Here is a 25,808-nt window from a genome sequence, read left to right on the forward strand (position 1 = left end):
TGCATTGACTTCAGGTAGTCGTGGCTGTCTGCATCGAGTCTGCAAGGCTTTTGTCAACGTGAACTAGCAAGAAAAAAATACTTCATTGGGACAGTGTCAATGGAATACATATATGCATATAATTGTGCCTTGTTTAATTGAGATTATTCGTGATTCTACTCGTTGCGCGGGGCAACTACCCTGGACTCAAACCGATTAAATATACCGATGTTCCATACGAAATCAATGTTATTACCCGTATATCTAAAAAAACAAAAAAAGAGGGTATCATTAGGGTGGTAGAAGTAATTGCAGGCACGAAGACTATACACCAGCTCAAGTGAATTTAGAGGACCCCCAAGCAAATATTAAAGTCTCTACTTGGAGCAAGGGTTGGTTTTCATTGAACATATTGATTGTAGAATTTATTTGCTATTGGTCGACATGAAAATGGCAACAATGATTAATGTTAGAAAGCAAGGCAAGTCTTCACAAAAGGGATACTACGCAACTGTCATGAAAAGCTCCAATTGCCTCCAGTTTTCAGCTTGCTTAGATGGTAGAGTGCGAATATGATAACCAACCGAGTTATGATACCACCTAGCAATATTGGATGTGTGTTGTTACTTTGAAACATTTTAACACGCCGACAGAGTGGAGCAGGGTAAATTCACATAAAAAAGAGGTGTGTTCCAAAGATACGTCAGTGGTAGATATAATTCTGGAAAACTGAAATGATGACAACTCTCATCAAGTATGAACAACTCTGGATGTCAATATTGATAACTTCTATCCTTCAGAGTCATCGGATTATAAGCATAGCTTAATGATTGCGACCAGATTCGTGTAACAAGAGAGTTGTGACGGATAGCTTGATTGATAGCTTGACTAATATGAATAATGTCAAGCTAAAGAAAATATCGGAATCTTCTGTTTCGTATAGTATCCTCTAGATTTGCATCATCCTCCATATCTAATCGTTTATTTTCTCTTCCAAGTGCAATGCGTAGGGTTGTGGCAAAGCAGCACGTCATAGCAAGCATGCCTATATTGATGCAAAAGGCTTTCGTATATCGTGGTGATTCGGAGTCTTGATATGGACGAGTCAGTTTGCGATAGGGCACAATGTGGGAAGAAATATTACCGGGATAAAAGTAAGATGTATAGATCGAACATGCATTACTTAAACAGGTGATGATGGCTAATGCAGCTGCGCGCTTGTCCGCTGGCCGCGGGATAACTGTTGTCCAATTAGCCAATACATCATCAAGAATACAAGAGGTTTATCTTACCACTTGAGATGTATCCTAAGCCTACCACATAACCAGAATAAATTGATCCGATTATAAAGCACATTGCCCTTGAGAGTTGTCAACATTTTGGACAATGGATAAGGCGTATCGCTTCGGTAGAGTGGCTAAACTTACACATAGCGGGGAACAAATGATGTCGTCGATACACCTAGAATGAAAGCTGCAATGGCGAGTATTGTAGGTAGCACTATATGCAAATATCTCTCGCCGGTTTTGTCAGCATGCCAGGCATTGATAAACAGCATAACGGCCCCGATCAAATAAGGTGGCGTCGTTAAAAGCAGCGTCTCCACAGTGCCTTTGCCTAACCCTTTCATGACACTGGAGCCAGTTTTTAGTAAAAGAAGATTGTACAAGGATCATTGCGACTTCAGTGCTAGGCTTGGATGTGCTCACGTTGGAAAAAAGGTGGTTATGGATCCGGCGGATGTCGACCCATACACTGTCCCAAGTAGCAGCCAGACCTTGTAATCACTGTGTGAAAGAAGAGATTAGCGATAGTGATTCCCATATTGATGGTCGGCTTACAAGAAGGCTGCTTTTGCCCCCGCGAAGAATGACTGATGCTTGCTGTCCACCCAGTCGTCCTCTCCGATATCTACTTCCAATCTCCACACAGCTAACTCTTTCTCACGAGCACTAAGCCAAGACGTAGTACGGGGTAGGCCGGGGATAATAAAAAAGGCAATGAGGGCCACGGTAACCTGAAGTGAGCAAAATAAGCATCATTCTCAGCCAAGTACGAATTTGGATAGGTGCCCTGTGCACATTAACGTCACCACTCGGCGGATAGCGCTGGCTCTACATACATGAGACTCCAGCGCTGGGATAGATAGCATTGGGACCATTAATGACTTGCGGTAACCTAATGTCATGCTTCCTTCAATGATGAAAAGCCATCTCCATGCCGAGAGGCCTCGAGCCCCGTTGAGATTCTGAGTAATTCCAGCCGCAAAGAGTCCCGAGAAGGCGCCGGATATGACAGACCCTGAATAGAGCAGCGCCGTTCGTTTGACCATCTCCTTTCGAGTATACCAACAAGATAACAGATATAAACAGCCGGGCTAGAGATCATTAGCTCCCTTGGTATAACAATGAGTGTCTCAGTTGGAAGGCCCACAAAGTAAGCTGCTTCTATAAGACCCAGGAATAGACGACAAGCCACCAAGCCACCAAAGGTGGTCGTTGTTGCTGTTAGGGTCGATACGATGCCCCATGCTACCATGCAGCTTGGAAGATACAGAGAGGGCTTTCCGATTTTATTCAAGAGAAGATTAGAAGGAACTGAGTAGAAGTCAGCGCATCCGTGCTACTAGCTAAAAAAAAAAAAAAAAAAACGGGCTACGATACCTTGCATCAAAATATAACCAACGAAGAGGATGCTGACTGCTATCTAGGGTAGGATTAGCACAATGAGTTGAACATTGTTAACGCATGCGTGTGTGTTTCGGAAGGTTCACCTCGTATTGATTTCCATGAAGACCTAAGTCTGTCTGCATACCAGCCAGCTTGGCTGAAGCAATATTGTTGCGGTCGAGATAATTGAGGATGTACATTAAGACTGTCATAGTCAAGAGCCTGAAGTCCACCTTCCTCACCAATTTACGCTCCATCAGATTCCTCTCGTTGTCAGTCATCTCACCGGGGGAGGAGGACGCCACGGGTCCGACTAATTCTATTTGAGCAGCCTCACTCTTGGAATTGTCCATTGGTAAGTATTTTGAGTCGTGTTATTTTCTAAATGTTCAAGAAATGGGTGAAAGATTAAAGACTAGATAAATGCAAATTGGCGAGAGTGTAGATAACCCACGTATAGTGTCGTCCTCTCAGCATATATACAAAATCTGGCTACAAGTAACGCGGTACAAAATCTGGAGAGACTCCATCAAATGTGGAGAAGTAGATGGCATTACATATCTAGTAGGTCAGAATATTGGTTGAATCCGGCAACATTGGGTCTTTAACCTCATACCTAATTGGATGGCTCCTTTGCTAGCCGGATATCAACGGCGATTTTGTTAGTGCATATAATAGTGTTTACCACGGAGTTGTAGCTCCTGATTCCTAGCCCTTTTCAATTAATCAAGTACTTACTTACCTGCTTTTTTACCTCTGTCGTGTTTGGTACTAGGTAATTTGTATTTCACTTTTCCCTGATTTGATGTCATTTGGTATCTCCTAGGTCTTAGGGACACCGCATGCAATAGTTGTTTTTTTGTTTCGAGTTCCAAGAGCTCACTGGAATCCCTAGAAATTGGTTTTTGTCTCATCCTTGTTTGTCTTTTAAATCGTCGGTTCTCTTATTGTTCCTGTATTTATGCTAGCGTTCTGCTTAACTCATGTGTAACATCTCCTTGAATACGCCTGAGGAAAAAAAGTGGATTATTATGGCTGGATACTTGGAGATCTGCCAGGCCAGACCGGATAGTTACGGACTGCTTTCATCATAGGATTACGGATATTGGTGGTACAGCCCCATCCATCACATTAGCTTGTGGGATATAAATTACTATGACTGCTATAAGTTTCGCAGAAAGAGGGACCGTGAATGATTGAATAATTTGAGTCGATTATAATTTTATCTTATCTGGGTGAGACGTCCGAAGACAACCTGTGCGCGCAGAATGCTCGAACGTATCGAACTACCGCGGCAACCGTCGGTAGTTGCAATTGTTGAATATGCTGCCGTGCTTCTTATAATTCTAGTCACGGGCAAGTTTATCTTCCAAAATTCTATAATTGGACTATAATGATGTCTAATGTCAGGATGTAAGCTCAGGTATCTGTTGGAGATATCGTTACACGGCACTCTTGGCATCACGTTCGGGCAACTCGGAGTGGATATCCGGCCCAAGAGGAAAGCTCTTATGGGGTAATGCAGCAGAACTTGAAACACACGGCGCTGCGAGCTGTAAAGCTTGGTATTCACTTTATACTCGATATGGACCTGCTTTTGAGATGACAATACCATTCTTTCGTCTCCATATTATCAACCATCCAAAATACCTCGAACATATCCAAAGGCATAATAGCAGTAACTATATACGTGGTGCATTTACACGTCAAATATTTGATGGGCTGCACAGATCTGGCATTTTTGTGGTTGATGGCGAGGAATGGTACTTTCAACGCAAGGCGGCAACCCGAGCATTTACCAAGCGTAACTTTGAGACTCACATTACGCAATCTGTTCATCATTGGCTTGATATCCTTATTGGTCTTTTATACAATCTCGCTAATCGACAAGTGGAATTTGACTTTCAAGAGTTGATGGGACGTTTTATGTTTTGTCTATTCCTCCGGCTTGCCTTCCATGAGGATGACCTTGCCCGAGATGTTCTCTCGGTGGAACCTGAGGTTCTAAACTCTACACCGGATTATATTGAAGCATTGGATCAGGCTACTATTCGTGCGGTTTTTGTATCCCATCTTAAGAGCTTTCGGCCAGCTGACACTGTGACATGATAGTGTTTGACCGAAGGAGACGCGACCCTCTATGGAGAATTACCGAGAAACTCTCAGGTGACGACAAGATTACTAAGAGAGCTGTGGACCTCTTCTATAAACAAATTGATAGACTCGTTGACAAGCGCCTCATCGCGATGGAAAATGGCTACCAGCCTAACACAGATTCTGGAGTTGACTTGCTTGATCTCTTCTTGCAATCGACCACCGATAAGCACAAACTGAGCGGGATGGTGTTTGCCTTCCTATCAGCCGGTCGTGAGTTGCGAGAGTCTCTAAGCGGAGAGTTTTGTTATCTACTGACCACGTATTATCTATCCACAGGTGATACAACCGCGTATAGTATCTCCTGGTTAATGAAGGAGATTTACCACAAAGACAACAAACATCTTAACACCGTTAAAAAAATCAGGTCAGAGGCTAAAGAGCTGCATTTTGAAGATAACTACCTCGGGTATGAGGATGCACCGGCAAGTGCGCACCAGTTGAACCAGGCTACTGACGCTCAAAGTGCTGATATTTGGCCTTACAGAAGATGCGATTCTTGAACGCCATGTGGAACGAAACAGCTCGCCTCGATACTGTGTCTCCAGCTGGGCAAATGGAAGCTGCAGGAGATGATGTTCTCCCCCCAATTCCCGAGCTTGGTATTCCATCTCGCCACGTTAAGAAGTAAACCCTTGGCATTTAGTTGCAACAAAAGCGATGGTGTCTAACGGCAAGCAGGGGTGATCTCGTTAGCTACCAAAATTACGTGCTAGCCCGAATGCCCGAAGTCTGGGGAAAGGACGCTGCTGTTTTTAACCCGTACCGATGGCTCAAAGAAGATGGGCAAAATATATCCTACAGCCCTTTCAGTAGGTCATGTCTTGCACCACACACAATAGGAGTGCGTATTCTCCGAAATACTAACATACAAACCCTAGAATACCATTCCTGGAATGCCGGGCCGCGTAGCTGTCTCGGACGTGCACTAGCGACTTACGAGGGCATCGTTATCAGCACTGCCATTCTTCAACAATTCGACGTGATTTTGTCGGATGATAGCAAGGACTATGAGCCGCTTGCTGCCATGAATATGGTAAGACGTTCTTCCCGATTCAGAAAATATTTAGAATACTAACTGGTGTTACCCAGGGCATTAAAGGTGGTCTTATGATGAAATTGAAGAAGAGAGCTGCTAAAGTATAACAAGGCTATGAAAATATGCGGAGAGAGTGGTCAAATGGTTCACTGGTGTTCAAGTACGATATCACAATGTCTTTAGACCAGTACAAATCCTCATGGACTAGGAGTATTCTCAAAGCACGTTAAAACGAATTATGTAGTGGGGGTGCTTGGCTAGACCGATGATTCTAGGAGCCAGATGTGCATCTCGCTGTTAAATTAAATGAAGTGTTGCAAATAAAATTCCTGCCTGCTTTGTGTATTTTGTTCAACTAAATTGTTCAAGTTGTGTGTGGTCACAGTGCACCAAAGGCCAAATATGAGGTCTTTTTTTTTTTTGGCGGGGGGGAATTCGTACGATACATCACGAATACAAAACATCAGAGAAGACCATTTACTTGCAAACAGCAGACCCAATGGCTTCTTGATACCAAAGCCCGCAATGACGATTACAAGTAGCTACCTCGATGATCCAGGAGATGTTTGGAAGACATAACAGGCAATTTGTTTCGCCACACCAGATTTAGACCACCCCACGGGGATGGTGGTGTCGTGCGGGGATAATCTCGCTTCCCCAACAACTAGACGGAATCGAATTCCCTTTCGGGCGGCGAGCTGAACCATCTCAAGAGTCGGAGCGAACGCTTTTCAAGGGGTGTTAATCCTTCCCATTTCCACACTATCTGAAGCCTAATACAGCTAGATAGTGGAGGAAACACACCGGATACTTGCGGCAATTTGGCTACTTCCGGGCATTTATGAATATCCCACCGACATGCAATCATGTGTTCTTGACACATCTGTCTGTAACTTTCCTCTAGCAAATTACACTCACCTTATCAGATACCTAGGAAAAGACAAAAATGACTTTTATAGCTGCGATAGCATCTCCTGACGACGTCTTAGGCACAAAACCCACTGCTTCGAATCAAAGCGCCGGTTTCAAGCGTGTCTATCAAGCATGCGAAAACTGCCGACAAAAGAAACAAAAATGCATATTAGGGGACCCTGGAAGCCCAAAACCGCCTTGTCAGGCGTGCCGTAGAGCCAATTTACTGTGTGGTAAGTCCAAGCTATACACACCCGTGACACACGGTGCTAAGATTGTAGTTCTTCCCAGGCAAAAGCGAAGAGGCCGCCCACCCCGGTCAACTTGGAAGGAACAAGTAAAAGAGAAACACGGTACGGCAGCAAATCCATTCAGAAACATACAATGGCTAAGTTGCCCGTGACAGTCAGCAATGCAGCTATCCCCCCTCAACCAGTCTGGCAAACGTTTATGGGGTCTCCAGAGCCAGTCGTCGGTATAAGAGAAAATTCTTGCAACAATAACTATAACTCAGCTCGTGGCTTTGACACAGAACGATCAATCGCTTACGACCAACAAGCTTCCGCACAAAAGTTGGCAACATTTCCCCTACGAAATACATCAGATGCGATAAGGTTATTGGACCAGGCGGATGGTATGTCGGACGGCTCAGTATCGAATGTATCAGCCGGAGAGGATTCATTAAAATCAAGTGCGCCTATGCCGACCTTTTTCCTCCTTCGAGAAGGTCTAATAGACGAAACGACTATTTGTAAATTATTTGGCTTTTACGTGCGCTCGGTACATCCAATTCTACCCTTCATGTCCTATAGGAGGGCATGCACTACGAAACAGCACGTCCTGGCCATGTCAAATCGCGAACCTTACTTCATGGCGGCAATATTGGTAGTCACAGCATTTCTGACTGGGGACCAGGCCCTCCACAGTTCGCTGTGGCAGAGAGTGCAGTGTCTTTTTTCAGATGTTGCGATAAAGGGCACAAACGCGTCTGTTGAAGTAATTGAAGGTTTAATCCTTCTTTCAGGTAAGATGAGCAGATTGTCTAGGCCGTACAACTGATATCAACGTTTATAGAATATCCACCAAACATGGGCCACGACTCGGGCCTGGGTCTTGAAGATCGTATGAGTTGGATGACTGTTGGTACTGTGAGCTAGACATTATTGTCTGAATTAGAATTACCACTGATCCATCCCAGGCTGTTAGACTTGGTTACCTTCTAGATCTTGAAAAGGTTGGAATGCGGACAGAAGACGGGGATGATAACTACATCCACAATCGTGACAGGGGTAAAGTTGCTTGGAACTGTGAGAAGCCTCTATAGATTATATCCAACCAGGATACTGACAGATGGAATTAGACTGTTATTGCTTTGATCGGCAAATCTCCATTCGCGTCGGCAAAGCATTCTGGCATCGAAGTAAGTGATATTAAAAATATCTACTGTAACGGACTTGCTTTGCGCTCATAACCATTGCGAAACTTTCCAAAGCAAAAGCCTAAGACCCGTGGATATCACTCTCGTATGTCAAGCTAAATTTCCATCAGGTCCCGGAATGACTTACCAGCATTTACACGCCGATCCCGCCGAAGACTTTCCTGAGATGCGCTACATGCCGGGAGTCCAAGAGGATTTCGCTGCTTATCTGCAGTGCCTCGTTCATATGACGCATATCTTAAGCAATGCCCACGACCTCTTGTATTCCTCCAAAAGTTTCTCTATTGCCTTGGCGAAGGCTGAGCATTATTACAAGCATATCGACGAGTTTTCAGAGAGTAAGAGAATATGATTGGGAGAAGTGATTGGTTGCTCTGCCACTAATACGGAGTCAGCGCTGTCCGTTTTCCGCGATCGATGGCGGAAGAAACTGTGGCTAACATATCCTATGAACGAATGTATCTGGATATCATTTGTAAGTGCTAAATTGAAGAGTAGCCTACTTTATCTAATAATTTCTCACATAGCATCATCTCCGCCTGTACATTTATTCCTTTTCCCTACATGCATACATGCAGCGGGTGTCTTGCGAGAATGGCAGCAATAGTCCCGTGAATTATTTTCCGACAGGTTTAATGGGCAGCTCTGATGCTCGCTTTATTATTGAGGCAATTAATGCAGCAGTATGATGGCATTCCGCTACGCTATTAATTTAGTACTAACTATTGTCGAAGGCCGACATACTCCGCATTGCGATTGGTAGACTGCAGCCGTCCAAGGTAAGTCAGACCATCTTCTTTTTTTCCGTTTTACGAGATTTTCTTTCTAACTTTGTAGGCTTTGTCACTTCTACCGCTGAGGTTTTTCCTTTTTCTAAGTCATGCCAGTGTTTTCCTGCTCAAGGCAGCAGTCATTGTACCGTTACCACAGTCGCAAAAAAGAGTGATTCTTCGCTTGATCAAAGCCGTTACGAGATGCATGTCTACGGCTTCATCGGGTTCCGAGCATCCTGGAATCCGTTATTCATCTGCACTTGACAGTCTATTGAGACGTACATGCCGCGGCCAAGATCTCCAAACACCCAGTTTTACCTGCCCAACTTCGCCTCAAACGGGACTTGACACCAATGCTGATTGGGTCGAAGCTTCAACTATATATGCACTGTCTGGTGAAAACGTCCAGACATCTATACCTGAGAGCCGGGAATACCCGTTTATCGCGGAGCGTCCATTTCAAGACTTGGCCGCCAATATTGATGCATTCCTCGATACTGCAGAGGGAATTAAGGATGGTGATTACAACCTAGATATTGATACTAGCTACCTCTCTACATTATTTCTCCCTTCCGACCCTTTTGGTTTATTGTTTATTGATAGCAATGGAGAATTTATAGATTCTACTAACAAGAATAGTAATCTTATGTAGCTGTATATAAATGCTGTGTTATAACAGCGCTTATATATATACCTATATTACCTCTATCGCTATCATTGCTAAGCAGATTCATCGCAATGTACATTTGTTGCGATTCGAATAGTCCACACTATAGTAATACATTAACCAAGCCTTTTAATATTCAATCTTGAAGTTAAACTCATCCTCCCAATGCATAGCCCAATAACGGTCCCAAATAGCCTTTGTAATAGGGCCAACCTTTCCGTCATTAACCGACTTATTATCAAGAGTGGTAATTGGCATGATCCCTCCAGCAGTTGTACACATTAGTATTTCGTCAGCCTGGTAAGTTGCCTCAACAGGGACGTGTTCAACACGAATCTCATAACCACATGATCGGGCAGCGTCAATCACACTCTTTCTTGTGATTCCCTGCAAAACGCCGCGATCAGGAGTATATAAAACGCCATCTTTTATAATAACAATGTTGAAACCCGATCCTTCAGTCAGGTTGGCATCTCCATCTGTCAGAAATGGATAGGTAGCCCCGCGGTCGTTTGCCTCGAACAAGCCACGAACCAAGTCACCCCACTGGAGGTTTTTAATAGTGGGATCAATAGAGCCGGGAGGAACTCGTCGGACGGTTCGTGCAACGATAGCATGACCGCCATGATATTGCACTTCGGGGTCCATAACCCAGACATAAGGTTGAATAAACATATAGAGGTTGTTGTTGAGAAGATCCTCAGGTCGAGCTCCTCGGACACCAGTTAGGCCGCGGGTAACTATCAGTTCGACGAAAGCATCCTTGATGCCACTTTTGGCCACCATGTCAACCAAGATCCTCTTAATCTCCTGTCGAGCAATGGGGAACTGGAGGCGCATTTTCTTGCAGCTAGCCTCGAGACGGTCCAGGTGGTCATCAAGGCGAAAGAAGCGTCCATCCCAAACAGAGGGCACATCGTAGGTCAAATCGCTATGCATGAAACCTTGATCGAGTAGTGGGATACGTGCTTGATGTAAAGGAACAAGTTCCCCTTCGACCCAGGCAACGCCTCTAGCGAGCGGGTTCTCGCTCGCTTCTAAGATGGCTTGACGCTTTGCATAGCCAGCGAAAACTTCATCCATAGTAGCCATCTTGTTGTCGTGCTGATAATCCGTGTTGAGGGTAGAATTTGTTGAGTGAGACTGACAATCTGGGATAAGTTATGATTGCGAACCCTGCTTATGTACGTCTTTCTAAACTGCTACTCATCATCGCTAGTGCGTCAATACGCTCGAGTGGAGTTAGACATCTTAAAGCCTGATCGCGTAATTCCTATTTAGGTAATTCGAATTCCACGCCACCGTACAACTTTTTGTCGATATTGTGGTGGGGCATTTTCTTCAAATGCCCTTTTGAGAGTCAAGGCCCCGAACAGGTAATTAGAAACCGAAAGACGGCGCAAATGGTATTCACTTTGTCATGGGCCCTGATTCCCTTTTTCGGCGATTTGCCAATTGCTATAGAAAGGAACTGGCCACTTCCTACCCATCGATCATGGCGAGTCTCTCAGGCAGATCATTGGATTCTCGTCTACACCATGACGAAGGAGTGACGTTGTATCAATAACTATAAAACTGATCAATCAGTCTGGTCCCTATCCGTTCCAAACAACTTAGACCTAGTTTAACCTTTAGAATATATCATCTACCATGTCATCTCTGCCACCCGGGGTCGCAAAATCTCTAAAAGAGACAAAGGTGGATTATCGGCTTCTGGGAGCTAGCGGCCTCCGTGTGTCGGTTCCTATTGTGGGATGTATGAGCATCGGCAATCCTGAATGGGCGAACTGGGTCATTGGGCCTGAACAAGCCATCCCTCTACTGAAAGCTGCTTATGACCGAGGAGTAAATACTGTTCGTTCTCTATGATCACATTCGAATTTGGCATCTCTTCTAATATGCAGTAGTGGGATACAGCAAACATCTACTCCAACGGAGATTCGGAAAGGATCATCGCCCAAGCCATCAAGAAATATGATCTTCCACGTCATAAACTGGTATTGATGACCAAGGCTTGGAGCTGTGTCGGAGAGGAGCAATTCCATGCATATCCAATCTTGGATAAGCTGAGGCAAACCAAGGACTACGTGAACCAGTTTGGTAAGCCCTTGAAGGATTTCTTCGGTAAAAAACCTGATTAACATGAACTAGATCTCTCAAGGTCGGCTCTATTCACCGCTGTGAATAATTCTCTTGAACGGTTAGAGACGGACTACATTGATGTCTTTTGGATCCATCGGTTTGACCCATACACTCCAATTGAAGAGACTTTGCGTGCTTTACACGATCTGATTACCGCTGGAAAGATTCGATATATCGGAGCCTCCTCGATGTGGACTTGGCAATTTGTCATGATGCAGTTTTGTGCAGAGAAGAATGGCTGGACAAAGTTTGTCGCAATGCAGGTACTTGGTGATTTTGACCCCTTCTTCATGATCGTTGTCATTAACATGTTGATTAGAACCATTACAGTCTGCTCTATCGTGAAGAAGAGCGCGAAATGAACAAGTTTTGCGAGGCCACAGGCGTAGCTATCATCCCTGTAAGTAGATCCTTCTGATTGCACTCGTCTCACCGAGATGATTTACTTACTTGATCACTAGTGGGGGCCGCTTGCAGAAGGAAAGCTCGCTCGGCCAGTGACAGCTCAAGGAAGTACCTCTCGATCTGCCGGCACGGAGGAGACTCTACGACCCGAGTCGGTCGAAATCATCAACCGGGTGGAAGAATTGGCGAAGCGAAAGGACTGGACCATGAGTCAAGTGACACTTGCTTGGACCCAGAAGCGAGTTACGAGCCCTATAATTGGCTTCGGCAGCGTTGAGAGACTCGACGAGGCTCTATCTGCCCGCAGCAAAGAGCTGACTGCTGAGGAAGAGGCCTATCTGGAGAAGCCATACACGCCGCTCGAAGTAGAGGGTCATTTCTGAGTACATTGGTTTGGGACTTAATTACATCAGTAGTCGCATCTAGTACTATCGAGGGAAAATATAGCCACAATAATTAGTTTCATTTTAGTAAAGAAGTCCTTCTTTTGCTTCAGCTGTAAGCTACAATACTCATGCTCGTCAAGCATGATGATCTTAGCAAATCCTCTACAGCTAGCCAATTCGACTCGAGGATATATTCAATTTTGTGATATCTTTTAACTATCCAGACTGCCGAGCTACCAAAGCCTAATGACCAATCTGTATATGCGGGTAATAGGCATAAGAAATATGTACCGGAGAAAGCCAAAAACGATTACTACATTTCTACCATAAGAGAAAAGCCCTGGCCCTTTAGTAACATACATATGCTCACAAACACTGGGCATCAAACACTCAAGTCAAGACAATATAGTATATTCATAAGAATAATTAAATAACTACCCCCAATACTCGAATAGAAGTGCTAAGGAAAATAAGATTCAGTCATACATGACAAAACCTATGTAGTTTTACTGTGGTCGCTCACCATCAAGTCCTAGCAAGTCGGTACTACCAAACTTCCAAGCGGGAACTTTATGCTCAAAAAGCAAGTCAAGCTCTTCAAACGTCTTGTTTTTCGTTTCCGGTAAGCAGAAGATGCTCCAGATGAGCAGAAGAAAACCCAGTCCACCAAACAGAAACCCAATTTTGCCACCCCAGTTTGCCTCGGTAGCGCTCATCGCGTAAGGAAGTCCAGCTGTGATTGCAAGAGAGAAAATATGTGCAGCTGAAGCAGCCACACCTAGAGTTTTGCCGCGGATCGACGTGCTTGGGACCTCTGCGATGATGGCGTAAACGAGAGGACCCAGTCCGCAGTTGTATACGAAGTAGAAAACAAGGAGCATGGTCGACTTGGCGTACAGAGCGGCCTTGTTAGATGATGGAGCAAGGTCCAGGAACCCAACGATGAACATGAGCACCATGGTTATACCACAGGTCAAGATATAGCCTAGCCTTCGGCCCCAGATTGACAGCAACGGCCATGATAAAACATTCCCGACGATGCCAAGGGCGAACAGACCAAGAGAAAGGTGGAAAGCTTGAGAATCTGACATTCCAGCCACTTGGAAATAATACGTAGCGAAGGATGATGCAACGTTGATGCCAGAAAAGAACTGACCACTGTAGGACACAGTACAAATCATAGTACGTCGAAGGTTTGTACCCTTGAAGCAGTCCAAATACGAGATTGACCGCTCATGCTCTTCTTCAAGCAAGATGGTTTCCTTCATAAGAGCCAAGGTTTCATCGATATCCTCGGTATATCCTGTTCTTTTGAGAGCGGCTGTAGCTTCGTCATATCGCTTCTTTTTCACCAGAAACCAAGGTGTTTCAGGAGCGAAAAAAGCACCGAGAATAAAAATGAGAGGAAAGGCATATTCTGTAATGAAGGGAATTTTGTATGCCCATTTATCATCCATTGTTTGAGTGCCAGTCAAAATACCGATTGCAATAAACGAGCCAGCCACTTGAGCGAAATTGTTGGCTGCCAGTCCAATACCTCTTAGGCGGACAGGGGGAATCTCCGATATGTATGCCGGTCCGAGGGCAGGAAAAGCGCCAGTGAGAAGACCGGTGATGACAGCTCCTACAAAGATGACTGCAGCGCTATTCCCCAAGATTTGAATCAAGAGAGTGAACAAGGATAGGGTCGTGCTGCCCAATAGTGTCTTTCGTGGTCCGAAACGATCGGTGCACCATCCTGCCCAGAGAGGCCCCAATAAGAAGCCAATGATTGGCGCATATGGGTATGCGGCGGTCCATGACGCTGCGAGAACATAGTCACCAGATCCAACAGGATACTCGTAGCCAAAGTCTTTGCGAAACTGCGGAATGCCGACCAAAGTACCGAGTGTTGTGGCGTCGTAGCCAATGACACAGTTGGGTATAATGAACCAGATGGCCCACAAGACAGCGCTCTTGTGTTTCGATACGGCTTGACGAATGGTGAGGTTGTGTTCTCGGTAGGTTGCCCGCTGAGAACTCTTGGTCAGATCATGACCGGCAGTGTCAATAACGGAAGCGGGCTTTTTGGAGATGGATTCATCCATGCTGATAATGGGTCCAGGTATACAATGAAGAGCAATTGATAGATCATATTCTTCAACAATGGTCAAGCATCTCCATCATATACATTTTGATAGGAAGGATGTTGAGGGATGTCTAAACTACTCTTTGGATAAGACTCTACCATATTGAGTAATTTACTTGATCAAGGCTAGTGCAGAGACACTATCTACTATTGTTCCAATGATATGCTTAAGTGTTGATAACAACAGCCCTGCATGAAAGCCCAACCGGCCCTGAAAACATCTGAAGGCGGGGGTGGGGGAGAACCACGTTTTCCGAAGCCGTGGATCCGGGGAAGCCATCAATGGATATCGGCACTACCGACGATAAGTGCAATTGAGGCGGGGTACCATTGATTGAACCTTTCCCAACATGGTGATCCAGTATCTCTAGCCTCATGGTGGTTTTGTGCGGGGTAACCCAACTACTATTATAGGTAATAATAACCATGATGGGATAGGCTTGGATAGAGAACGTTTAGTTCTGCCAGTCGCTGAAATTCCCTGCTAATGATTATTCATGAAAGATAGTTACGGCGAATCGAAGACGTACATGTAGTTAAAGAGGCGAGTAGAATTGAGTCAGCTAGGCTTATTGGACTTGAACCTGTGTAAATAGCTCACTGGTGTGTTTGCTAGAACGACAATATAGACAATTCCAGACAATTAGAGTGAGGTCAAGAAGTAGGGATCAAGACCGTAAATTTGCAATTTATTCGCCTTATTGACACACATGTATATATATTCACGTTGCAGTAAGTAAATCCGAAAATGGAGGAAAAGGTATCCTTACTAGTAGGCGACTTAACTTCCGGAGCTACATACCCTAGATCTCCGACCAGAACTAGAATTGGCTACCAAATCATTAGGTATACTTTAGATCATTCTTCATACTGCTATTTTTTATAGTACGCTGAACTCTCCTGAATAAATAGTTAATTCTTGGCATAAAGTCATACCAATATTGTATGACATAAAACAGATTACAAAGATACCTGGTTAACACACCTAACCTAACAACAGCCCAGTCCATATTGTCAAACCCAATTCAATGATCCTTGGCCACTTAACCAAATAAATACTGGCTTGTAGAGCCAAGTCCCGATTTCTGGTCGATAAGAGACCCCCACCAGCTGTCTGCATCTCCCGCGGCCGCCCAAACCTCTTCAAGCAAGCCAAGTGTGGTGGTAAACATGTCGTACCTTGTTTTGACACCCCACCAGCTGCAGTAATCTCTGGCTTCGTCCCGTAGACTTTCATCGTTGGTCTCACACCCAGCCAGAAAAACAGGCAGCAGAAGCTGCTTCTGAATCATTGTGCTGCGTCGACAGGAGTGCACGTTGTTCAGCACCTTGCGGGCAAAGAACTCGATACGCGACATGGACGCTTCGCCACGGCGCCACTTGAAGACACGCTCGATATAAATAAGCAGTGCAAACCGCCAGGCTTGAGCACAGTGATGGAGGTCCTGGACGTGGTGTGCGGCCTCGGCGGAGTAGCAATCCCAATTTTCAGGTAGATCGGGCTCACTGGACGGGGCAAAGTCAACATCTGGGCCATCATATCGCGGCGTCCTCCATTCCTTGATGGCTTTCTCTACTACCAGCACGGGGCCCATGTCGAACGTGACGCAAGTCATGCACGAAGCCAGCTCAAACTCGCGTGCATGAGTTCCGAGTCGAAACATGTACTTGAAGAGCTGCTCCGGACACCCAGAGACGTTGTAGAAGGTCGAAGTACTGTCCCAGCTGAATACGCTATTAATCGTAGGACCGGATAAGACAAACCCTTGACGGGTGGTAAGCCCAAGCGTGACATCCCACCTAGTTGTCATACAGTTAGTTTAGTCCTTCATCTCGAAGTGTACGGTCATTGGTGAACTCACCAAACAAGCATGTCCACCTGAGCTTGAATCCTTGGCGACCTCTGGACTTTAAAAACCTCAATAGCCTCGAGAAATCTCTGCGCTCGATTGAGGTGAGCGACCCAGGGGCCTTGGGCCGAGGTTGCACACTTGAGTCCAGTGTCAGCAAGAGTGTATATGCAAGGACAAATGGTCTTTCGGCTAACCTACGTCCAAAGTCATCAATATCAACAAACTGTTAAGCAAGTTCGTTCTCGACTTGGCGGATCCAAAGTCACAGTCCAACTCCTCCAAGAGCTGCAAGGCCTTCCTTTTGTGCATCTTTGCTTCGGCTAGACAGGAGCCAGTTTCGCGATGGATATGTTTATACGACAAGGCCAGAATAGAGTGCCAGAGCAGCGGTGAGCGCTTGCCCGTCTCGATATCGCAACGAAAAGGATTTGCCTCAAAGTCATGCGTCAAAGGCCATACGCAAAATTCTCGGTCGTCTACGCGTAAACATTAGTACATCCTAATTCTTGTCTTCTTCTTGATGACACCAAAATTGGCGATCTTACATTGAGCAAAAATCGTGCGAACGTTGTCGCTGAGATCTCGGGGAATTGATCCATGGCCTTCCGTTACGGGGCCGACATCTCTCTCTACATCTTCAGTAGACTCGGACGAGTCTTCTAACGGAATATCCTCCCCAACAGATGTGATGGGGGCATCTTGATCCTGTGCGATGTGTCGTCCAGAGCTGTATGTCGAAAAATTAACAGGCATGTCGCTAGTAAGGCCCTCATCAGAGGAGGCAGGTAGATTGAATGGGGCGCCAAAAAGAGAGAAAGGATCATTCAATTCAAGAGAATCTCCCAAAGCCTGCCAACTCAGCTGTGATCCAAGTAATTCAGACCGCGGTGGCAGTACAACCGCGGGGGGATCTTGGGACTCAACAGCGACGGCGTCATTCCCAGAGACAGAGCCAGATACATTGTCGCTACTGTTGCTCTCTGGACTGGAGTTTGTATGAGGTTTCTCGTGTATGGTAGAAGTTGGTTGCGATACTCTCTGTACGCTGCCAGGCCTCGTTGCTGTTGCTGCTTTCGTCGTCATCACCATGAACATGGACTGTGATGATGGTGGTGTAGTCGGTGCACAGCGACGTCGCTTCCTGCTGGGGCCGCCAACAAACGTGAACTTTCGGGGAATTTCTGATGGAGACATTTCGGTTTGGACCAAAGCAACATCAACCGCTTGGAAGAAGACCAAGTGAAATGTCCAGCTTGAGTCGTGAGCGAGTGACATCCATGGAGTACGCAAGAATCCCCATGTGCCATGTGGACCAAAAGTCTAGGCTAGTTACAGTTAGGACACAGAGCATGCTCAGTGAGATACGGCGCACAGTATAAGCCGGCTACAGTGACAACAATAGCCCATCGTCCAGAGTAACACAAGGATGGATCATGATACTAATACTAGCGGGATGATCCGAGTCAGTTTCAATAGCTTGGATCTCAGCCGTGAAGCACTTTGGTGAACAAGACAATTGGTATAGCTCACTTCCCCAACCTCTCTCACCACATTCTTGTGTTTTGGTTCTTCCCCACCTTTGGAGACTACACTGTTCATGTCGCGCGGATAGCTTCATCACTTGTAGATTTGGGCAATCTGAACAGGCTTTTAGTTGGCTGCTTTATGTGATTTCAATTTGATGAAATGGATAAGGGATTGAATAGTTTGGAAGTTCTCATAGATGAAAAGCAGACGGTGGGGAACCTGATGGTGTTTGACTTGGCACGTCCTGTAGCTATCAGCTCGATTAATAGATCTAGAGCTACGCTAGATGGTCCGACCTTGGAGCACATGTTTCTTATCAGTAAATGAGGTCACAAGAGATTAGACGCAATTTATCGCAATCAAGATAAAGCACAAGGTATCTCAAGACTGCAAACTCCCCACCCCCGCCCTCCAAAAACCAGAACAAAACCCCCAATCCCAATTTCCTGATTAGGAGATATCCAAAAGGGGATAAATCCACCTGAGGTAAAGAGCGCTAATTGACAATTTACATCCACACCATCCTTGGCTGCAAGGGCATAGCTGCTCATGTTTTCTCCATATGTGTCTTAAAATCAGATATTGTAATACCGGCAGCAAATACCTGCACTGATCCAGTTATGTAGATCGTATGATTCTTGATTGCTTGAAAGAGGTTATACGCCAATCTCAGCACGAGAGCTTCCAATTCTATTGCTGCTTCGGCGCTTAGTTATAAAGGCATTCGGTGAGTTGAAGGCGATGCTTTAAAGAGATTATAGTGCAAACACTGACTCAGTCGCCTTACTCCAGAAATCCTCTTATATGATACGTGAAAAAACTTGAACGAACCAGGCTGGTGAATTAGTTTCTTGTGCAACAAATCTTTGTCGACATGGCAGCAGTCACGAATCCACACATGGTAGCTTCATCGAATCTGAACGATAGCATTGTAATCGTTGGGTAGGCTTATTTCTCCCGAACCAGTGTGCAGAGAAGCTAACTATCACTTTTGCAGCGCTGGTATCATTGGTCTAAATGTTGCCTTGGTTCTCTCAGAAAAAAGCCACGGCCGTTCGATTATTGTTGTTGCAGAACATCTCCCCGGCGACACGAGTTTGTATTACACATCACCATGGTAAGACGTTACTATATATAAATGCCTCTGTATGGCATGGTCTAGCCGCTTACTCGAAATAGGGCTGGCTGCAACTTTTCGGCCATCTCTGGGGCAGATGACAATGCGTTGCGCTGGGACAGTCTGGGATACGCTCATCTTTCCAAACTGGCGACAGAGTGCCCCGAGGAAGCATATGTGCACTGGACTCCTTCTTTCGAGCTATGGGATGAGGATGTCCCTAGCGACAAAATACGGCACATGTCAGGATATCTAAAAGACGTATGAAGCTTTGGGTTCGACTCAATCGGGATGCCGCTGATTTTATTATAGTTTCGAGTCCTATCTGAGGCCGAACTTTCAGATGGAGTAAAATTCGGCGTCTCCTTTACTACACTAAGTGTGAACGCGCCTGAACATATCAGATATCTCTACAGGAGGCTTCAGGACCAGTACGGTGTGCGATTTTTGCGCCAAAAGCTCCCCAGCATTCAGGCTGCGTACGCGAGCCCATCCACAAAAATCGTCTTCAATTGCACGGGGCTTGCCTCTAGGACATTACCTGGCGTAGAGGACCCCAAGTGCTACCCGACTCGTGGGCAAGTAGTGCTGGCCAGAGGACCGCACATTCGAACCAACATGATGCGTCACGGCAAGGACTACGAAACATACGTGATTCCTCGGCCTGGTTCAAACGGGAACGTCATCCTGGGCGGATACATGCAGAAAGGTGTCAAGTAGGTTTCCATCCCATCCATATAGCTCTTTCAATACATCTCTACTAACATGACTCTCAGCGATGGATCTACCTACGATTCTGAAGTCAAGTCTATTCTAGCTCGTACGCGTGATCTGAGCTCTGAAATTCGCCAACAGGAGCCTGAAGTATTGGCTGTCTTCGCCGGCCTCCGCCCCTCCCGGGAAGGGGGTGCGCGTGTAGATAGAGCTGAGATTACTGTAGAAGGACAAAAACGCGTGCTGGTACACAACTATGGTGCAGGTGGGACAGGCTTCCAAGCTGGCTATGGCATGGCAGTTGAGTCCGTGGCAATGGTCAAAGACATGCTACGCGACATTGCTTGCGAGATCCCTCAAGCACGTCTTTAAAAGAGAGATGTTTCTAATAATAATATTCTATTTGTATCCTTATGGGTTATAAACCTGTAGAATATAGATAGTATGAATCTCGGAATCCTGTCATGATTCATTTTGATGAGCTCGCAGCATTGATTGGAGTCGTCTGTCACTCTGATATTTCAGCTCTGGATTGAACTCGGGCATGATGGAGATGCTAAAAACCTTCTTTTTAGAATCCGACTCACATGAATAATTCATTTAACGCTTGAAAGACGGAGAGTTAATGATCATCGAGGATATGCCCGGGTTAACATAAGTGTATTTACAAATATCTACACACAAAATAAATCTTACGCGACTTGAAATGCTATAAGATTGATTCCTGCTGATAATAACTCGTGTGATAATATTGATAGAAACTTTCCTGTTGTAAATAAGCGACCTGGTGTTATCGCAACTCACACTTTGGTCAGATCAGCCCTAAAAGCGTACCAAGTCAGGAGGCTTTCTTGTTCTCAGTTTCTACACTCGGTTCCTCTATCCCCAACGTGTTGCCTTCAATCACGTTAATATTTTCCACCATGTTAGTGTCCTTGAGCCAATATTTGATGATGGGCAAGACGAAAATCGGTCCTGCAGCTACGAACTAGATGTTATCAGTGAAGAGGTCTTGACGTGGTATCGAGTAAATAATGCTTACAGCCCATGAAGAACCAAACATAAACTCTTTGGAGTATCCCTGGAGATCAAGTGCAAATGCGCATATTTGGCAAAGAGCATTAAGGAGTCGGTACATAGAAGCATAGACAGAGAGCTGTGCCGGCGGTTAGCGTCGCTGCTTGGCGCAGATTAAATGGCTTCCATACCTCGTCGGGGCGGTTACTAAGTGCCCCAATGAACCAGTAGGCATAGCAGTTGTAAGTGGCATCCGTGAAGCCATACAAAACATAAACAGCACAGGCTGCGGCGTATCCAGAATCACGTACATCAACACGATCTGCTTCGCTGAGGCCTTCCTTTGTCTTCTTCATCATGAAATATCCAGCAACCCAAACGGCGTTGATAGTAACGAAGACATAGACGATGGCATAAAAAGCTCTCTTCCGGCGACCAAAAGGGAGTCTGTCTGTAAAGATGTTGAGCATCCAAGCGGAGGGAATTTGAACAACGCCCGATATGAAGGTATTGAGAGCTCGACCACGGACGGTAAAATAGACGCCGTTGAAGTCATTGCTCTGATAGATATTGTAGTAGTTGACTGCCCAACACATTGGCCAGAAGAAGATAATCCACCAGTTTCTTTTGCAAACGTGCCATGATGTTGCAAGTTCCTCCTTGAAAGTTTTATTGTTTGTCTCTAGCATCACACGGGAACCGTCTTCTCGAATAATCTTCTGCCAAGGATACATGGCCATGCCTAATAATGAACCGATCAGCATCAAAATGAAGAGTCCAATGTAAGTACCGTCTCCGACACGGCTATCATTGTTGGTACCCGAATTCCAGTTCTGTCCCACAGGGATTGCAGCTCCAATGACTACACCAAACTGGAAGATGGACCAGAAGATGGACACATAAAGGCCCTTTTTGTCTTCGCTTGCAAACGAAGTGATGGCCGTGCCCTCTGCACACCAGAGTAATGCAGCAGAAAGCCCGCACCAGCATCCTCCAAAGATGACAAACGGCACATTTCCTGTATGGTTGAAGCACCACAGGCTCGCAGCATAAGCTGCATATCCGATGCCACCAGCGCACAAAGTAGTCCTCAGTCCGAAATAGTTGAGACAGGCTGGGGCAACGAAACAGAAAGCGGAAAACACAGTATAGAGCGCTATATTGGACATATCGGATAGCCAGGCGGTTTGTTGACCTGCACCTCCGATAAACGTGATGACATTGAACATGCCCACTGTCATGAAGAGGACTGAGCCAAGCATCATGGCCTGTACTCGAGGGTGGCTATAAGCCCAAATATTGAATCCCCATAAGTTGTACGGCTTGGGGAGCTGCAAACACTTCTATTTAGCTTCTCTGGCTATTTACAGATTTCGGGGGCTACTTGCCTCGTAAGCTTGGGCTACATCCACAGGGACCGTATACATCTTCTCGACATCATTGCCACTGCCAGAGTTGTCGATGACTTGTGTCTCAATGTTGTCGACTCGCACCATTGTACCCAATTTTTTAAGTTCTTGACTTGCATTTATCGAGGCAGCGAAATAGTGGGAAAAGAAACCGAGAACGTGTATATAGTTTCAAAGTTTCGAGAAAAAAAAGAAAAAAACTTGTGCTTGGTAATTACCTGACCGTGGTTTTATGGCTTTGTTGCCGTCAATTACATCTGAGCATCATACATTGTTCAGCCTCTGATAAGCAAGATGCGTATAAGTTGGAATGGACTTACTGAGCAAATAAAATGAGGCCCATCGCAGAACAGGGATTTCCCAATTTGGCAGTTAACTCAGTTTGGTCATAACCAAGTTAAAGCAGTGTATGATACTGACAGATGACGAATCTGGTTTTCGGGCCAACGGATATCATGCAGATAAGATTGCGGATAATATGTTGATGAATATATATACGTTGAAAGATGCTTCTGGCAAAGTGAGGGCTGCTTTGGGGAATTCGGAGGCTTAATCCCAAAATGGGAGATATTGTTCTTCGGATCAGCTGCACGTACCCTTTAAACCTTATAGGGCATTTCCTTTCTCGGGAGCCCCACTGTCTTATCATCCACCGCTGAAATGCGCTCTTGTTCGAGGCCTGGGAAGAGCAGCGGACTGTCACTGTTTAAGACTATTCCTGTTTATTGTTAGTTACAACTGATACGTATCTGTTAATTGGGTAGAACTCCCTTCGGTTATTGAGGCAAGACGCCACGCAAAGACGGTAGCGAACAATCTTAGTGTATCTAACTAACTAGGTTATGGGTCTCTCTTATTCGACAATTGACACATTCATCAAGCACATAAAATACTCCGCACGCCGCACTTCATATGTCCTCTCAACTAGCATACAGCGAGGCTTGATTGTTGGACATCTGGACTCCCAGCTCCGACAACTTTAATGATGGCGACTGCGGAAATCGAAAAGGGTGAAAACTCGGCAGAAATCATCGGGTACGCTGAACCATGGATTGTAGCGCCTGGAGACTCAGTTGCCATCAAAGTGAGACATACCCCTCATTTTACCACAGCCGGCTGGTAGCCAATGCCCTCTCCAGGAAGGCAGGACTGGAACATAGTAGATCATAATACTGATCAATATTTACAGGTATCATGCACGGAGCCAGAATATAGGTATCGAACCGTTCGGTTGATTCAGGGCATTAATCTCAAACACTCTCCAAAGAAGATTGAAGAGGAAGTCAAAGAAATTCCCCGAGGCAAACGGCAGGGCCGATTTCAGACCGCCCAGCAGGGGTCTTATGGGTATATACCCAACTGGGCGCCACAAATCGCGATAGTTGGCCTTCAGGTTTCGTTTTACGTGCAGCCGTGGTTGTTGGAGTGTCCACATGCACAAACATTGGTCTCAACGCTCGATCCAGATGCCCATACCGGATTTTCCATCGCATTGAATAGTCAGGGCTCGATCGATATCAACGTGGGAACTGGTTCCAGAATCAAAGTTCTCAGTACTGGCCTTAGTCTCCAACAAAAGACGTCGTCGAAAATAAAAGTCATATTTAACGGTCCTTTGGTCAAATTGAATTTGACGCCTAAATCCTTTAGAGTTAAACCAGTCCAGCCTGCATCGGCATTTGAATCGCAATTAGATGGTGAGACGCTGGTTTACGGACTGGGGCCACTTCACATTGCCGCAACCCAGCAGAGTGTTGCTGACAGCAATCAAGGTGGCCTGAGATCGCATGTTACGGACTTCTTCAACGGCCGCCTCGATAGTTTAACGCTCAAGACTTGCGACCAACCACCTTTGGTCCTCGCTAAATATGACTTCTCCTTGGAGATGTCGAGTGACAGAATCCTAGACATTTCTGGGCGCGGACATCACGGTGTCTTGGTTAATGCACCAACTCGTGCTGTCAAAGGCCATAACTGGGACGGATCTGAGTGTGACTGGACGCGAGCCCAGTTTGGCTATGGTGCAATTCATTTCCATGACGATGACCTAGATGATGCAAACTGGGAGACGGACTTTGTCATTACAATCCCTCCCAATGCTCGTTCTGGTGCTTATGCGGTCGAGGTGGAGACCAGCAATGGCCAAGACACGGATTCAATCACCTTCTTTGTTCGACCAACCCGCTGGACATCGGACAACTCCAACAAGGTCTGCCTTGTCTTTTCTACATTTACGTACCTCGCATATGCCAATGAGCGCCTATATGATACAACCCGCCAGAATACCGCAGATCTCGGGCCGGGCTTCGATATTAACAAAGCCCTGAAAAGTCCCGAGTTTTACAAAATGCGTCGCCGAGTTGATCTTGGTCTGTCTTGTTATGACCGCCACAACGATGGTTCGGGAGTTTGTTACTCTTCATCAAAACGCCCCATTATGAATGTGCGCCCCGGCTATATAATGTGGGCATTTTCTCGCCCACGCGAGTTCTCTGCTGATCTCATGATGCTCGGGTTTCTGGAGCAGGAGGGCATCCCGTACGAGACTCTGACTGATCACGACTTGCACGCTCGTGGAGCTGGCGCTCTCCAAGGCTTCAGCACTGTCATCACTGGCTGTCATCCTGAGTACCCTAGCCTCGAATCTTTCCGTGCCTATGACGCTTTTGCCAAAGGAGGAGGCAACCTCATGTACATGGGGGGCAATGGCTTTTATTGGGTAAGTGGACACGACGTCAATCGGCCACATCGGTTAGAAGTACGTCGCGGAGACACTGGGGTGCGTCCTTATAGTCTCCCCGGTGGAGAGCACATCAACAGCCTCGACGGTCAACGAGGTGGTTTATGGAGATCTCGAGGAATGAGCTGCAACACGTTATTCGGGGTAGGTTTTTGCGCTCAGGGTACCGGTCTTGGGGTGCCGTATAGGCGGACCGAGGCATCTCGAGATCCTAAACTCTCCTGGATGTTTACAGGGGTAGAAGGAGACTTGATTGGTGAATATGGGTTTGGAGGTGGCGCGTCAGGCGATGAGATTGATCGTTTTGATGTAGGGAATGGCAGTCCCGAGGGGGCCTTGATACTGGCCACGAGTACTGGCCATAGTGATGACTTTGGCATTGCTATTGAGGACCTAAGTTATCCAGCACTAAACACTCTTGGAACTCAAACGAACTTGATTCGCAGCGATGTGGTGTATTATGTTGGTTCTGGTGGTGGTGGAGTGTTTAGTGTAGGTAGTATTAATTGGTACTGCTCCTTGGCATGGGATGCTTACAATAATAACGTTGCTAGGTTAACTAGTAATGTTATTAAAGGACTTTTAGCTGGAAAGCATAAAGAATAAGCTGGAAATATAAATTGTTAAACTCACCGGATGCTTCCAGCAGGGATGAGCGATCGCCTGCTTACTATCGAGAACAACAAACAGGGCGATGGTGATAGTCAAGGTGATCACTACCCAGTTAAGATTAAACACC

The 25,808-nt window shown here is 45.8% G+C and overlaps 10 protein-coding genes across 10 annotated transcripts; 5 read left to right on the forward strand and 5 right to left on the reverse strand.

Moving 5' to 3' along the window:
* Positions 1-814: 814 nt before the first annotated feature.
* Positions 815-3,001, reverse strand: V8C40DRAFT_281319 (major facilitator superfamily domain-containing protein; the record flags this gene model as incomplete). Its single annotated transcript, XM_083221583.1, has 10 exons — positions 815-1,069; positions 1,104-1,219; positions 1,272-1,339; positions 1,407-1,613; positions 1,689-1,766; positions 1,821-1,996; positions 2,138-2,356; positions 2,413-2,576; positions 2,643-2,685; positions 2,753-3,001. 10 exons carry the CDS (start codon positions 2,999-3,001, stop codon positions 1,025-1,027), a joined length of 1,365 nt encoding a protein of 454 aa, XP_083070619.1. The 3' UTR covers positions 815-1,024.
* Positions 3,002-3,803: 802 nt separating this feature from the next.
* On the forward strand, positions 3,804-5,948 carry V8C40DRAFT_276491 (cytochrome P450; the record flags this gene model as incomplete). The annotated part of the gene is made up of 10 exons (XM_083220847.1): positions 3,804-3,836; positions 3,889-3,952; positions 4,067-4,113; positions 4,407-4,701; positions 4,761-5,015; positions 5,082-5,227; positions 5,290-5,429; positions 5,484-5,614; positions 5,684-5,838; positions 5,895-5,948. 10 exons carry the CDS (start codon positions 3,804-3,806, stop codon positions 5,946-5,948), a joined length of 1,320 nt encoding a protein of 439 aa, XP_083070620.1.
* A 418-nt stretch (positions 5,949-6,366) lies between these two features.
* V8C40DRAFT_276492 (Zn(II)2Cys6 transcription factor domain-containing protein) lies at positions 6,367-9,616 on the forward strand (the record flags this gene model as incomplete). The annotated part of the gene is made up of 10 exons (XM_083220848.1): positions 6,367-6,379; positions 6,801-6,986; positions 7,028-7,777; positions 7,828-7,901; positions 7,977-8,060; positions 8,114-8,173; positions 8,322-8,529; positions 8,587-8,666; positions 8,926-8,970; positions 9,029-9,616. 10 exons carry the CDS (start codon positions 6,367-6,369, stop codon positions 9,614-9,616), a joined length of 2,088 nt encoding a protein of 695 aa, XP_083070621.1.
* A 144-nt stretch (positions 9,617-9,760) lies between these two features.
* On the reverse strand, positions 9,761-10,770 carry V8C40DRAFT_281321 (aminotransferase; the record flags this gene model as incomplete). The annotated part of the gene is made up of 1 exon (XM_083221584.1): positions 9,761-10,770. The coding sequence occupies exon 1, from the start codon at positions 10,721-10,723 to the stop codon at positions 9,761-9,763; it is 963 nt and encodes a 320-aa protein (XP_083070622.1). The 5' UTR covers positions 10,724-10,770.
* Positions 10,771-11,281: 511 nt separating this feature from the next.
* V8C40DRAFT_268475 (aldo/keto reductase) lies at positions 11,282-12,561 on the forward strand (the record flags this gene model as incomplete). Its single annotated transcript, XM_083219960.1, has 5 exons — positions 11,282-11,485; positions 11,539-11,731; positions 11,783-12,036; positions 12,093-12,173; positions 12,235-12,561. The coding sequence occupies 5 exons, from the start codon at positions 11,282-11,284 to the stop codon at positions 12,559-12,561; spliced, it is 1,059 nt and encodes a 352-aa protein (XP_083070623.1).
* A 441-nt stretch (positions 12,562-13,002) lies between these two features.
* On the reverse strand, positions 13,003-14,930 carry V8C40DRAFT_252070 (general substrate transporter). The gene has a single exon (XM_083217305.1). It carries the CDS (start codon positions 14,649-14,651, stop codon positions 13,071-13,073), a length of 1,581 nt encoding a protein of 526 aa, XP_083070624.1. The 5' UTR covers positions 14,652-14,930; the 3' UTR covers positions 13,003-13,070.
* Positions 14,931-15,587: 657 nt separating this feature from the next.
* Positions 15,588-17,885, reverse strand: V8C40DRAFT_252072 (transcription factor domain-containing protein). The gene is made up of 4 exons (XM_083217306.1): positions 17,091-17,885; positions 16,744-17,021; positions 16,555-16,682; positions 15,588-16,492 (listed from the first exon to the last, which is right to left on the reverse strand). The coding sequence occupies exons 1-4, from the start codon at positions 17,818-17,820 to the stop codon at positions 15,736-15,738; spliced, it is 1,893 nt and encodes a 630-aa protein (XP_083070625.1). The 5' UTR covers positions 17,821-17,885; the 3' UTR covers positions 15,588-15,735.
* Positions 17,886-18,946: 1,061 nt separating this feature from the next.
* Positions 18,947-20,275, forward strand: V8C40DRAFT_281329 (FAD-dependent oxidoreductase; the record flags this gene model as incomplete). The annotated part of the gene is made up of 5 exons (XM_083221585.1): positions 18,947-19,014; positions 19,070-19,189; positions 19,252-19,450; positions 19,502-19,905; positions 19,966-20,275. The coding sequence occupies 5 exons, from the start codon at positions 18,947-18,949 to the stop codon at positions 20,273-20,275; spliced, it is 1,101 nt and encodes a 366-aa protein (XP_083070626.1).
* Positions 20,276-20,722: 447 nt separating this feature from the next.
* Positions 20,723-22,900, reverse strand: V8C40DRAFT_252075 (major facilitator superfamily domain-containing protein). Its single transcript, XM_083217307.1, has 5 exons — positions 22,650-22,900; positions 22,309-22,586; positions 21,112-22,251; positions 20,946-21,059; positions 20,723-20,891 (listed from the first exon to the last, which is right to left on the reverse strand). The coding sequence occupies exons 2-5, from the start codon at positions 22,414-22,416 to the stop codon at positions 20,742-20,744; spliced, it is 1,512 nt and encodes a 503-aa protein (XP_083070627.1). The 5' UTR covers positions 22,417-22,586; positions 22,650-22,900; the 3' UTR covers positions 20,723-20,741.
* Positions 22,901-23,221: 321 nt separating this feature from the next.
* V8C40DRAFT_252077 (N,N-dimethylformamidase beta subunit family domain-containing protein) lies at positions 23,222-25,702 on the forward strand. The gene is made up of 2 exons (XM_083217308.1): positions 23,222-23,413; positions 23,519-25,702. The coding sequence occupies exons 1-2, from the start codon at positions 23,312-23,314 to the stop codon at positions 25,673-25,675; spliced, it is 2,259 nt and encodes a 752-aa protein (XP_083070628.1). The 5' UTR covers positions 23,222-23,311; the 3' UTR covers positions 25,676-25,702.
* Positions 25,703-25,808: the final 106 nt, after the last annotated feature.

This window comes from Trichoderma camerunense, assembly GCF_050948025.1.
Source record: "Trichoderma camerunense strain CBS 138272 chromosome Unknown V8C40scaffold_15, whole genome shotgun sequence".
NCBI lineage: Eukaryota > Fungi > Ascomycota > Sordariomycetes > Hypocreales > Hypocreaceae > Trichoderma > Trichoderma camerunense.

Coding starts and splice junctions, on each gene's coding strand:
- V8C40DRAFT_252070 (XM_083217305.1), bottom strand. CDS start 14,651: ATGGATGAATCCATCTCCAAAAAGCCCGCTTCCGTTATTGACACTGCC.
- V8C40DRAFT_252072 (XM_083217306.1), bottom strand. CDS start 17,820: ATGTCACTCGCTCACGACTCAAGCTGGACATTTCACTTGGTCTTCTTC. Junction 17,022..17,090: donor TCGCACGATTTTTGCTCAAT/GTAAGATCGCCA, acceptor GTTTACGCGTAG/ACGACCGAGAATTTTGCGTA. Junction 16,683..16,743: donor TGATATTGATGACTTTGGAC/GTAGGTTAGCCG, acceptor ACTGGACTCAAG/TGTGCAACCTCGGCCCAAGG.
- V8C40DRAFT_252075 (XM_083217307.1), bottom strand. CDS start 22,416: ATGGTGCGAGTCGACAACATTGAGACACAAGTCATCGACAACTCTGGC. Junction 21,060..21,111: donor TTAGTAACCGCCCCGACGAG/GTATGGAAGCCA, acceptor CCGCCGGCACAG/CTCTCTGTCTATGCTTCTAT. Junction 20,892..20,945: donor TGTTTGGTTCTTCATGGGCT/GTAAGCATTATT, acceptor GATAACATCTAG/TTCGTAGCTGCAGGACCGAT.
- V8C40DRAFT_252077 (XM_083217308.1), top strand. CDS start 23,312: ATGATGGCGACTGCGGAAATCGAAAAGGGTGAAAACTCGGCAGAAATC. Junction 23,414..23,518: donor GAGACTCAGTTGCCATCAAA/GTGAGACATACC, acceptor CAATATTTACAG/GTATCATGCACGGAGCCAGA.